Below are 14,216 nucleotides of genomic sequence, written 5' to 3'. Positions count from 1 at the left end.
TTTAACTAATGTAATAAAATGCTCGACAAATTTAGCATTTGAGCCAATTTATGAATTGTTAAATCAAATCCCAGATCCTTTGCAGAAATGAATTTTCCACTTCTGTATCAATCTGGGGTATATTTTTGTGCAAGTCTAGCATTTGAGCCACTATTTGAATTGTGGAATCTAATCCGAGATCCTTTGCAGAAATGAATTTTCAACTTCTGTATTAATCCGTGGTTTTTTTTGTGCATTTCTTGGACGTGAATATGTGACTAGTTTACTAAACTGCTCGACAAATCTAGTATTTGAGCCACATGGTCAATTTTTGAATCAGATCCCAGATCCTTTACAGAAATGATTTTTTCACCTCTGTATCAATTTGGGGTATATCATTTGTGCATTTCTTTGACGTGAGTGTTCAACTTGCGTAATAAAGTTCTCACAAATTTAGTATTTGACTCACTGTGAAAATTGTTAAAATACTTTCTGCTTCAATTTGGTTATAATAATTTGTTGTTTCTTGGACATTATTGTAAATATTACATGATAAAATTTTTGACCTATCTAGTATTTGAGCCACTATGTAAACTGTTGAAACAATTCCCAGATCGTTTGCGAAATGAATGATTTTACTTCTGTATCAATTTGGGGTATAATTTTTGTGCATTTCTTGGACGTGAGTGTTTAACTAATGTAATAAAATGCTCGACAAAATTAGCATTTGAGCCAATTTGTGAATTGTTAAATCAAATCCCATATCCTTTGCAGAAATGAATTTTTTACTTGTTTATCATGTGGGGTATAATTTTTGCGCGTTTCTTGGACTTGATCATTTAACTAGCGTAATAAAGTGCTCGACAAATCTAGCATTTGAGCCACTATGTGAATTATTTAATCAAATCCAAGATTCTTTGCCGAAATGAATTTTCCACTTGTGTATCAATCTTGGGTTTATTTTGTTTGCGTTTTTTGAATGTGAATATTTAACTAGCTTAATAAACTTCTCGACAAATCCAATCCAATATTTGAGCCACATGGTCAATTTTTGAATCAAATCCCAGATCCTTTACAGAAATGATTTTTTCACCTCTGTATCAATTTGGGGCATATCATTTGTGCATTTCTTTGACGTGAGTGTTCAACTTGCGTAATAAAGTTCTCACAAATTTAGTATTTGACTCACTGTGTAAATTGTTAAAATACTTTCTGCTTCAATTTGGTTATAATAATTTGTGATTTCTTGGACGTGATTGTAAATATTGCATAATAAAGTTTTTGACCTATCTAGTATTTGAGCCAATATGTAAAATCTTGAAACAAATCCCAGATCCTTTGGAGAAATGAATTTTTTACTTCTGTATCAATTTGGGGTATAATTTTTGTGCATTTCTTGGACGTGAGTGTTTAACTAATGTAATAAAATGCTCGACAAACTTAGCATTTGAGCCAATTTGTGAATTGTTAAATCAAATCCCATATCCTTTGCAGAAATGAATTTTTTACTTGTTTATCATGTGGGGTATATTTTTTGCGCGTTTCTTGGACTTGATCATTTAACTAGCGTAATAAAGTTCTCGACAAATCTAGCATTTGAGCCACTATGTGAATTATTTAATCAAATCCAAGATTCTTTGCCGAAATGAATTTTCCACTTCTGTATCAATCTTGGGTTTATTTTTTTTGCGTTTTTTGAATGTGAATATTTAACTAGCTTAATAAACTTCTCGACAAATCCAATCCAATATTTGAGCCACATGGTCAATTTTTGAATCAAATCCCAGATCCTTTGCAGACGTGAATTTTTCACTTCTGTATCATACTGGGGTATATCATTTGTGCATGTCTTGGACGTGAGTGTTCAACTTGCGTAATTAAGTTCTCCACAAATTTAGTATTTGACTCACTGCAAGTTGTTAAAATACTTCCTGCTTCAATTTGGTTATACTAATTTGTGATTTCTTGGACGTGATTGTAAATATTGCATGATAACATTTTTGACCTATCTAGTATTTGAGCCACTATTTAAACTGTTGAAAAAAATCCCAGATCCTTTGGAGAAATAATTTTTTTTACTTCTGTATCAATTTGGGGTATAATTTTTGTGCATTTCTTGGACGTGAGCGTTTAACTAATGTAATAAAATGCTCGACAAATTTAGCATTTGAGCCAATTTGTGAATTGTTAAATCAAATCCCAGATCCTTTGCAGAAATGAATTTTCCACTTCTGTATCAATCAGGGGTATATTTTGGTGCAAGTCTAGCATTCGAGCCACTATTTGAATTGTGGAATCTAATCCAAGATCCTTTGCAGAAAAGAATTTTCAACTTCTGTATTAATCCGTGGGTTTTTTTGTGCATTTCTTGGACGTGAATATGTGACTAGTTTACTAAACTGCTCGACAAATCTAGTATTTGAGCCACATGGTCAATCTTTGAATCAGATCCCAGATCCTTTACGGAAATGATTTTTTCACCTCTGTATCAATTTGGGGTATATCATTTGTGCATTTCTTTGACGTGAGTGTTCAACTTGCGTAATAAAGTTCTCACAAATTTAGTATTTGACTCAATGTGTAAATTGTTAAAATACTTTCTGCTTCAATTTGGTTATAATATTTTGTGATTTCTTGGACATTATTGTAAATATTACATGATAAAATTTTTGACCTATCTAGTATTTGAGCCACTATTTAAACTGTTGAAACAAATCCCAGATCGTTTGCGAAATGAATATTTTTACTTCTGTATCAATTTGGGGTATAATTTTTGTGCATTTCTTGGACGTGAGTGTTTAACTAATGTAATAAAATGCTCGACAAATTTAGCATTTGAGCCAATTTGTGAATTGTTAAATCAAATCCCATATCCTTTGCAGAAATGAATTTTTTAATTGTTTATCATGTGGGGTATATTTTTTGCGCGTTTCTTGGACTTGATCATTTAACTAGCGTAATAAAGTGCTCGACAAATCTAGCATTTGAGCCACTATGTGAATTATTTAATCAAATCCAAGATTCTTTGCCGAAATGAATTTTCCACTTCTGTATCAATCTTGGGTTTATTTTGTTTGCGTTTTTTGAATGTGAATATTTAACTAGCTTAATGAACTTCTCGACAAATCCAATCCAATATTTGAGCCACATGGTCAATTTTTGAATCAAATCCCAGATCCTTTACAGAAATGATTTTTTCACCTCTGTATCAATTTGGGGTATATCATTTGTGCATTTCTTTGACGTGAGTGTTCAACTTGCGTAATAAAGTTCTCACAAATTTAGTATTTGACTCACTGTGTAAATTGTTAAAATACTTTCTGCTTCAATTTGGTTATAATAATTTGTGATTTCTTGGACGTGATTGTAAATATTGCATAATAAAATTGTTGACCTATCTAGTATTTGAGCCAATATGTAAACTCTTGAAACAAATCCCAGATCCTTTGGAGAAATGAATTTTTTTACTTCTGTATCAATTTGGGGTATAATTTTTGTGCATTTCTTGGACGTGAGCGTTTAACTAATGTAATAAAATGCTCGAAAAATTTAGCATTTGAGCCAATTTGTGAATTGTTAAATCAAATCCCAGATCGTTTGCAGAAATGAATTTTCCACTTCTGTATCAATCTGGGGTATTTTTTGTGCATTTCTTGGACGTGATTCTTAACTTGCGTAATAAAGTGCTCGACAAGTCTAGCATTTGAGCCACTATTTGAATTGTGGAATCTAATCCCAGATCCTTTGCAGAAATGAATTTTCAACATCTGTATTAATCCGTGGTTTGTTTTGTGCATTTCTTGGACGTGAATATGTGACTAGCTTACTAAACTGCTCGACAAACCTAGTATTTGAGCCACATGGTCATTTTTTGAATCAAATCCCAGATCCTTTACAGAAATGATTTTTTCACCTCTGTATCAATTTGGGGTATATCATTTGTGCATTTCTGTGACGTGAGTGTTCAACTTGCGTAATAACCTTTTCCACAATTTTAGTATTTGACTCATTGTGAAAACTGTTAAAATACTTCCCAGATTTTTTACAGAATTGATTTTTACACTTCTGCAGCATCAGTTTGAGCTATTTAATATGTGCATTTTGGATATGATTGTTAACTTGCGTAATAAAGTGCCCGACAAGTCTAGCATTTGAGCCACTATTGGAATTGTGGAATCTAATCCCAGATCCTTTGCAGAAATGGATTTTCAACTTCTTTATCAATCTGGGGTGTTTTTTCTTTTTTTCTTCGACGTGGATGTTTAACTAGGGTTATAAAATGCTCGGCAAATCTAGCATTTGAGCAGCCACTTTGTGAATTGTTAAATCAAATCCCAGATCCTTTATAGAAATGATTTTTTCACCTCTGTATCAATTTGGGGTATGTCATTTGTGCATTTCTTGGACGTGAGTTTTTACTTGCGTAATAAAGTTCTCCACAAATTTAGTATTTGACTCACTATGTTAACTCTGAAAATACTTCCTAGATTTTTGACAGAATTGATATTTACACTTCTGCAGCATCAGTTTGAGCTATTTTATTAGGGACTTTTTTGGACGTGATTGTTAACTTGCGTAATAAAGTACTCGATAAAACTAGTATTTGCCCCACATTATAAACTGTTAAATTACTTCCCAGGTTTTTCGCAGAAGTGAGTTTTCCACTTCTACAACAGCCTGGGCTATAAAATTTGTGCATTTTTTGAAGCTAATTGTAAGTTTTGCATGATAAAATGCTTAACTTATCTAGCATGAAAGCCACTGTTAAAACAAAACCCTGATCCTCTGCAGAAATGATTTTTTTTATTTGTGTATCAATGTGGGGCATTTTTTTGTGCATTTCATGGACGTGAAAACTTAACTAGCGTAATAAAATGCTCGACAAGTCTAGCATTTGAGCCACTATTTGAATTGTGAAATCTAATCCCAGATCCTTTGCAGAAATGAATTTTCTACTTCTGTATCAATCTGTGGTTTTTTTGTGCATTTCTTGGACGTGAATATGTGACAAGCTTACTAAACTGCTCGACAAATCTAGTATTTGAGCCACATGGTCAATTTTTGAATCAAATTCCAAATCCTTTACAGAAATGATTTTTTTACCTCTGTATCAATTTGGGGTATATCATTTGTGCATTTCTTGGACGTGAGTGTGCAACTTACGGAATAAAGTTTTCCACAAATTTAGTTTTGACTCATTGTGTAAACTGTTAAAATACTTCCCAGATTTTTTACAGAATTGATTTTTACACTTCTGCAGCATCAGTTTGAGCTATTTAATTTGTGCATTTTGGATATGATTGTTAACTTGCTTAATAAAGTGCCCGACAAGTCTAGCATTTGAGCCACTATTGGAATTGTGGAATCTAATCCCAGATCCTTTGCAGAAATGAATTTTCAACTTCTCTATCAATCTGGGGTGTTTTTTTCTTTTTTTTTTCTTCGAGGTGAATGTTTAACTAGGGTTATAAAAAATGCTCGGCAAATCTAGCATTTGAGCAGCCAATTTGTGAATTGTTAAATCTAATCCCAGATCCTTTACAGAAATGATTTTTTCACCTCTGTATCAATTTGGGGTATATCATTTTTGCGTTTCTTGGTCGTGAGTTTTTACTTGCGTAATAAAGTTCTCCACAAATTTAGTATTTGACTCACTATGTTAACTCTGAAAATACTTCCTAGATTTTTGACAGAATTGATATTTGCCTTCTGTAGCATCAGTTTGAGCTATTTTATTAGTGAATTTTTTGGAAGTGATTGTTAACTTGCGTAATAAAGTACTCGATAAAACTACTATTTGCCCCACATTAAAAACTAATAAATTATTTCCCAGGTTTTTCGCAGAATTGAGTTTTCCACTTCTACAACAGCCTGGGCTATAAAATTTGTGCATTTCTTGAAGCTAATTGTAAATTTTGCCTGATAAAATGCTTAACTTATCTAGCATGTAAGCCACTGTTAACTGTTAAAACAAAACCCTGATCCTCTGCAGAAATGATTTTTTTAATTTGTGTATCAATGTGGGGCTTTTTTTGTGCATTTCATGGACGTGAAAATTTAACTAGCGTAATAAAATGCTCGACAAGTCTAGCATTTCAGCCACTATTTGAATTGTGGAATCTAATCCCAGATCCTTTGCAGAAATGAATGTTCAACTTCTGTATCAATCTGTGGTTTTTTTGTGCATTTCTTGGACGTGAATATGTGACAAGCTTTTTAAACTGCTCGACAAATCTAGTATTTGAGCCACGTGGTCAATTTTTGAATCAAATCCCAGATCCTTTACAGAAATGATTTTTCACCTCTGTATCAATTTGGGGTATATCATTTGTGCATTTCTTGGACGTGAGTGTTCAACTTACGTAATGAAGTTTTCCACTAATTTAGTTTTGACTCATTGTGTAAACTGTTAAATTACTTCCCAGATTTTTTACAGAATTGATTTTTACACTTCTGCAGCATCAGTTTGAGCTATTTAATTTGTGCATTTTGGATATGATTGTTAACTTGCGTAATAAGGTGCCCGACAAGTCTAGCATTTGAGCCACTGATGGAATTGTGGAATCTAATCTCAGATCATTGCAGAAATGAATTTTCAACTTTTTTTATCAATCTGGGGTATTTTTTTTCTTTTTTTCGTCGACGTGAATGTTTAACTAGGGTTATAAAATGCTCGGCAAATCTAGCATTTGAGCAGCCACTTTGTGAATTGTTAAATCAAATCCCAGATCCTTTACAGAAATGATTTTTTCATCTCTGTATCAATTTGGGGTATATCATTTGTGCGTTTCTTGGTCGTGAGTTTTTACTTGCGTAATAAAGTTCTCCACAAATTTAGTATTTGACTCACTATGTGAACTCTGAAAATACTTCCTAGATTTTTGACAGAATTGATATTTGCCTTCTGCAGCATCAGTTTGAGCTATTTTATAAGGGAATTTTTTGGACGTGATTGTTAACTTGCGTAATAAAGTACTCGATAAAACTACTATTTGCCCCACATTAAAAACTAATAAATTATTTCCCAGGTTTTTCGCAGAATTGAGTTTTCCACTTCTACAACAGCCTGGGCTATAAAATTTGTGCATTTCTTGAAGCTAATTGTAAGTTTTGCCTGATAAAATGCTTAACTTATCTAGCATGTAAGCCACTGTTAACTGTTATAACAAAACCCTGATCCTCTGCAGAAATAATTTTTTTTATTTGTGTATCAATGTGGGGTTTTTTTTGCGTCTTTCTTGGACTTGATCATTTAGCTAGCCTAATAAAGTTCTCGAAAAATCTAACATTTGAGTCACCATGTGAATTGTTAAATCAAATCCCAGATTCTTTGCATAAATGTTTTTTCCACTTCTGTATCAATCTGGGGTTTGTTTTTTGTGTGCATTTCTTGGACGTGAATATATAACTAGAGTAATAAAATGCTCGACAAATCTAGCGTTTGAGCCACTTTGTGAATTGTTAAATCAAATCTCAGATCCTTTGCCGAAATTAATTCTAACTTCTTTATCAATTTGGGGTAGATTTTTTGTTCATTTCTTGGTTGATGAGTGTCTAACTAGCATAATAAATTGCTCGAGAAATCTAACATCTAACTATGTGAATTGTTAAATCAAATCCTAGATCCTTTACAGAAATGGTTTTTCCTTTTCTGCATCAATCTGGGGTATATTTTTTGTGCATTTCTTGGACGTGAATATTTAATTAGCGAAATAAAAGATAAATCTAGCATTTGAGCCACTTTGTTAATTGTTAAATCAAATCCCAGATCCTTTGCAGAAATGAATTTTCCACTTCTGTATCAATCTGGGGTATATTTTTTGTGCATTTCTTGGACGTGGTTGTTTAACTTGCGTAAAAAAGTGCGCGACAAATGTAGTATTTGACTCACGAAAGTTTTTTAAAAACTTCCCAGATCCTTTGTAGAATTGCTTTTTCCTTTTAGGCGTCAGTTTGGGTTATTTATTTGTGATTTTCTTGGAATCCCCCCTACCTGCACACCTCAAGTCACTATCACTTGAAATTGTGTAGCGCATGACTTTACGACGTTAAGTATGAAAACCAAGTGTGTTTCGAATAACCTGAATAGTCAGTCGGCTCACAATTCGGGCTCGCTGTCCGATTTTGTTAATTGGACAGTATGAGCTTACGTTACAAAAACATTCGCAGTTGGAGGATGAGGAATTAGGTTCAAATCTTTAACTAGCTCGTTTTTATGCGCTTAAAAATATTTAGTTTGAAATTTATAGTGTTCTACTAATTTTAGAACAAAGAACACGCACCGCCGTTAATCATATCACGCGAACAAGCCATGGTGGAATTCGACAATGTGACTTTTGGCTACATACAAGGCTCAGATCCAATCTGCAACAGGTTGTCGTTCGTAGTACCGTCCAACAAGAAAGTTGCGTTCGTTGGAGGCAGTGGTTGCGGCAAGAGTACCATCATCAGACTGTTGTTTCGATTCTATGATCCCTGGATGGGAAGAATATTAATTAATGGTCAAGATATTCAAGACGTAGATTTAAACTCATTGAGAACGAATCTAGGAGTCGTGCCTCAGGAAACGGTGCTATTTCACAATACGTTAGACTATAATATCCGATATGGGAGCGTAGATTGTTCAGACGAAGAAGTGGTTCGTGCTGCTGAATTGGCTAACTTACATCATACTGTGAGGACATTACCAAATGGTTATCAAACGGAAGTAGGCGAAAGAGGTCTCAAGTTGTCAGGCAAGCAGTACTTTGCATTTTATAAAATTTATAAAATCTAGGCTAATTTTACTTGTTTAGGCCCTGTTTTTTTATTTTCTTCGATTTTTGAATTCAGTAGGCGTGAGCTATAATAATTTTAAAAGCCCAAAATGAAGACGAAAACTTGTCCTTTTTAGATTCGATGAATGTAGCTAAGACTCTTATATAGGTCTTGATGATTTTTTTCAGGGCAATTATTTACGCTAGCGAGCAGCTAGTGTTTTAGTACGAACCTTCTTTTGTTCTAATCTAACTCGCAAATAAAATTGTTCATTAAAAATGTTCTCTTTTGTGCCTTTTTGATATAATCCCGATCTGTAACATTGGAAATTTAATAGCATCTGTTCTCGGCTTTACTTGTGGCTAGTATTTGTCATAGACTAAGCGTCCGTGGCTGAGTGTTGAATGTGTGAGGCGCAAACATTCTGGGTCGCAATAGGTCATAGGTTTGAGAGCCAGATGTCGCCGAGTTTCTCCTAAGTCAAGGCATATTTTTACCTTTTCTTATTCCACTTTTTAGAAATCTAGAGCTGCTTTTTGTCGTGTTCTCGCTAACGTTTGCGAAGCGCAAATTCGCCTTTGTGTTTGAATTTTGACTTTTCTTTTTTATAAGCTCGAAACGATTGATTAATGAATGATTTTGGATTCTTCACATTAACCGGCTGTCTTTTTTCTCTGCGGAATTCAGACGACTGCTTTTTCATTGTTAGGAATCTCTCGGCTTATTGATTGGGTTGTCATATTGATCAACCATCTGAAAGTTGATGCTCGATGTTTTGATGTTGAATAAAAAAGATCAATTTTTCTGCTGGAGGATCTGATGACTTGTTCAAGCTGTGATGAGTCACTTATCTCCTTATTTACTCGCTGTTTTACTCATTTGTTTTCTGAACAAGTTATCTAAAATTAACCATTTTGAAATAATTTAATCGCTTTTTTATGATAACCATGTGATTGGTTACATTAGCTAATTTTTGTGAGCGTTAGTGTTATACTTCGAGTATTCTTTTTTTTCTAACCTAAGTCGCAAAAGTTGGTGCCACTTTTAGGGCACTTTACGGCTTTTTGATAGCATGTGCTTGGACATTCGAATAGTAATAAGTTAACACAGTTGATACCTTTTAATTTCATCAAATGAACCGAAAAATGCACTTAAAATCAAACAACACACCAAAAATAAAAACTCGATTTCAGAAATGTTCTAACTCAATATATCTAGCAATTTTCTAAAATGCATAACTTATACATAATGCGGCTTTGCTCTTTCCAATTTATTTCATGCAAAATTAGTGTGGATGCCTTCAGTTTGATATATTCCAAACTATTACTAGCAAAATTGTGTCTATTTGTATTTGGTGACACTTTTGCTGCATCGATTGGCAATTTGTTAGCATATGTAGCTTCTTTATTTGTGACTAGTGTTTGCCGGTTGTTAACCGTTCGTGGCTCAGAAGACTGGGCGTGAGGCTCCAATTTTTGGGTTCGAAGCCCATACGTAGCAAAGTTATACTAATTCGAGGCTTATTTCTATCTTTTCACTTTATAAAGTTGCTTTTTTGTCGTGTTCTCGTTTCGCCTCTGTTGTGTAAAATTTGTTCACGCTCAAATTTGTTTATTTTCGTGGTTTGACATGATTTATTTTTAATTTAGTTTATTTCCTTTGTTAAAAGAAAGGCTAATGACGTATGAAAATAGTAGGTCACTTAATCTGAATAAAATGTCACATTAACTGTCATTTTAAAGTTCAAATGTAGTGTAAACAAAAAAAATTCGGGTCATGTTTTCTTAATTTAAGTACAGCTCGAAGTTTTTAAACAGCTCGAATCACGACTGAAAGAGTTTATTAATCAAATATCACCGATTTCGTACGACGTGTGTGTGTGGTACCTGATTTCGCACGGGTAAAATACTACCCACACTCGAGTAGAGTGATCCTTCGAACGTGTAATCATCGACAAAAGTAGATGAATAATTGTATGAATGAATGATTGCGCCTGGTAAATAAAATGAATCAGGTATGTTTGTTGCTATTTTGTGGCTTGTAGGCGGCGAGAAGCAGCGAGTGGCAATTGCGAGGTGCATGTTGAAGAATCCTCCAATTCTGCTGTTTGACGAAGCCACTTCATCTCTAGACAGCATCACAGAACATGTAAGTGTATCGTAGACTAATTCATACTGTTCATTATAGATACTGAGGTGGAACTTGTTTTTATGATTTTTTTATGATTTTTAACTGACGATCCTTTAAAAATTTCTAGCCAATGTTTACTCAATATTTTTTTAACTGTGAACGGAAAGCCAATAGCCGAATGATTTTTCAACTAATTTTTGGGTGACACATGCTATTTAAGAGTAATGAACTTAGTGAGTACTCTTATATAGGTCTTGCTGATTTTTTTTTATTTTTCGCGGTTTGACTTGTGATTTTGCGATTTCTTTTTAAGTTCAGTGAATTTCTTTTGTTAAAAGGAAGGCAAACTCCCTTATCGAACAGCAAAATTGTAAACATCACGAAAAACGTGATCGAATTCTAATTTCGAAAATGGAAATTTATTATCAGATTTCCCAGCGAAATAAGTTTTACCTATTGATCCAGTTTTCTCAAATTGGGTTAATTTTAACAAAAAAAGTGTCCATCATAAATTGTACCACAAATTCAAAGAGCTTTAAGGCCATCTATTTTTTCGAAATTCAAAAGTTAAAGATTTTTGGGAAAAAAAAACAAGTTTTTTTTTCAGTTTCCTTGCGTTCATTACTCTTTTCCAACTGTCAGTTGGCTATGTTTGAGATTTTCTCTCGGTGCGCACGTGTCTCAATTTTATCTGGTCCAAAATGAAGATTTTTGTTTTTGATTGTAATTTGTTTGCCATAGTGTATTGGGTTTTGATGAGTGTCGTGTGGTTGTAGAGCATCATGCAGGCGATTGAGCAGTTTTCGGCCAGTCGCACTTCTCTGTTTATTGCACACAGACTGTCCACCATCGCGGACTCTGATGAGATCAATGTGTTGAGTGGGGGCGGGATAGTGGAGACAGGCAGCCACCAGTCTCTCCTGATGGATGACTCGTCCTATTACTCTAAACTGTGGCACAGCCAACACTGAAATCAATGAAACTCCAATAATTAAAAAAAATTATTATATTGAATTGATTATTTTGCACACCAATTGAAAAGCAGCGAAAAGATGTGAATGGCATGATGATTTTTTTGGAGCATCATGTTTCTAATATCAGACTTTGAGTTCTTATTTCGATGGTTTTTCTAGGATCTGGTCTCATGATTCCCATCCATTCATAACCTAGAAAACGCAAACAAAAGGATTAAAACCATGCCAAAATACTTGCGAAGAGTTGCTGCAAAAATTGGCATTGAAAACTGGAGAAGTGAGCTGCTTTTTATTGTTCAGTCAAAATGGCAAAACGGACTGAAACAAAGAATTTGTACAGATTTTGAATTGTATTTGAGTAAATAATGACCTAAATTGAATACATTTTATTTCAGTTCGAAGTCTCCTTCTCTTAACGATTGGCATGTTGGATATCCTTTGACTGAAAAGTGCAGAGATGAAAATTGTTAATTAAGGAGTAAAAGTGCTAAGCAAATGGAAACAGCTGCTGTGCTTGTTTGCTCGCCATACAACAAGCCTCAAAAAATCAATGGCATCGCTTTGAAACAAAACTAAGCCAATCTGTGAAATTTTCAAACGCTTCATGTAGTTTTTTACCTACCTCTCAGCAGTCAAGTTACTAATTGTAAGTGAAGAAAATTTCTGAAATTATTATAGATGTTAAAAACAGATTCTTTTTTAATCACTTAATATTGAAGATTTAACAATCGCTTACCGCTTCCGAAGAAAATTCCAGCATATTGAAACAAAATTAGGTCCGGGATGTCATTCAACGAGGACCGAGTGATATCTACAATAGTTAAAATTGGGTTCGTCGGTTTTATAGTGTTACTGGGGTATGCAGTGTATTTCTCCCTAAAAAAGTACTGGGGTTCGACACGACGACAGTCAGATAACTCTATTCTAGTCCCAGATATAATGGTACAACCTGCAGCCGAGAAACAGATATCGGCATCGACTCTGACAGTTGAGACGAATGCAAATTTAGCCGAACAGGGAAAGGAAAATTAGAAGGAATGTGATGCCTAAAAAACTTAAAACTTGTTTTTTGGGATGGGAACTAGAGAATGTTGGATAGTTTAGTTAGTTTACGAGTTGAATTGATCGCATCGCATATGAGAGATTTAGCAGCTCTAATAGACAAATTTTTGTATAGCACATAGTTTTCGACTCATCGTGTGAGCAAAGTTCTGAGAGCAAAAACCGATCTATTGTCGACAAACCATAACCAGATAACCAGCACGGTTTACTTGCGTTCTCATGATCGGTTCATGCTGGGCGTGTGCAAACCAGTCCGTTTGACATTGATCTGTTATCAGAAATTATAAGTAAATGCAATGGACACGAAGTAAGTTACCCTTGCTGCGATGTACGCGTGTCCGTAAAATTGATAGCTTTTGAAATTAACTGAATTTGGAATTTCTCGGGTATAACTTTTTTCAAATCTGAAATGATCGGAGTAGGTATTCATATTTATTACCATGGGCGGATTTAGAAGGGGGCGGACGACCCCCCCCCCCCCCCCTCAGGGATTCGAACCCCTGCCGAGTTAAAGGCTCCCCTCTTTGTACTATTTTGAGATATCCATTTCTGGTAACGGACCATAAACTTTTTCTGAGGCGCCAATGTATACTAAATATGAGTGGAGAACGCGCGCCAAAAGAAAACGAGTATTTTTTGGTCAAAATTTCTAAAAAGTGCCTAACAAGGCCTTTTTCGGCCTGTTTTTTCAAAATTTAGCCTGCGGTGCAGAAATTTTGGCCAAAACAGTCTTTGTAGAGCTTTGGGAGTACCGACCCCCCCTCCCTCGAGAAAATCCTGGATCCGCCTGTCGTTTATTACACTTGCGAGAGCAAGTTTCTTGTTATCGGGAACTAGCATTCTGTTTTGAGTAAAATGGACCTTGTGTTTTTCAGCATGTACGCAATTAATTTTTTTTCTGAAAGTTCTATTGTCGGATTTTCGTTTGTCTGCTCACGGTTTGTCGGCTAAATTGAAACATCGCGGATTTTTCTTGAGCTGTAAGATGCTTTAATTGTACTTGCAATTGCAAGTGTTGTCTTTTGTAGTTTTAGTTTGTACTTTCAACGTGAAAGATTTTTTATAACACTTTTTTTTCAGCTGATCTTGTGTCTGCTGAGAGTGTCGACTTTCTTCTTCATAAGTTTTGTTCTGTCGGTAAAATAAAATGCAAATGTTTGGCTTAATTGACCTGATATCGAGATAAAGTAAAATAAAAATTTTATAAAATCACATGGCAATAAGTTGGTGAGTTATCGAGTAAATAGTTTTAGCGTAACTTTTGATCGACTGAGAAAAAAAAAACAAAACGGGCGTTTTTGAGGCAAAATTTTT

The 14,216-nt window shown here is 34.4% G+C and overlaps 1 protein-coding gene across 1 annotated transcript in view; it reads left to right on the top strand.

The window, feature by feature from the left end:
• The window catches only part of LOC134844156 (iron-sulfur clusters transporter ABCB7, mitochondrial-like), a 281,118-nt gene extending 268,877 nt beyond the window's left edge, over positions 1-12,241 (top strand). Inside the window, exons 10-12 of the mRNA XM_063860696.1 lie at positions 8,246-8,714; positions 10,781-10,884; positions 11,643-12,241. Coding sequence (XP_063716766.1) covers positions 8,246-8,714; positions 10,781-10,884; positions 11,643-11,837 — 768 coding nt within the window. The 3' untranslated portion in view covers positions 11,838-12,241. The remainder of the gene's footprint in view (positions 1-8,245; positions 8,715-10,780; positions 10,885-11,642) is intronic.
• Positions 12,242-14,216: the final 1,975 nt, after the last annotated feature.

Source organism: Symsagittifera roscoffensis, chromosome 4 (genome assembly GCF_963678635.1).
Source record: "Symsagittifera roscoffensis chromosome 4, txSymRosc1.1, whole genome shotgun sequence".
Lineage (NCBI taxonomy): Eukaryota > Metazoa > Xenacoelomorpha > Acoela > Convolutidae > Symsagittifera > Symsagittifera roscoffensis.
The sequence above is the reverse complement of the archived record's forward strand: the minus strand, read 5'-3'. Positions and strand labels throughout refer to the sequence as shown.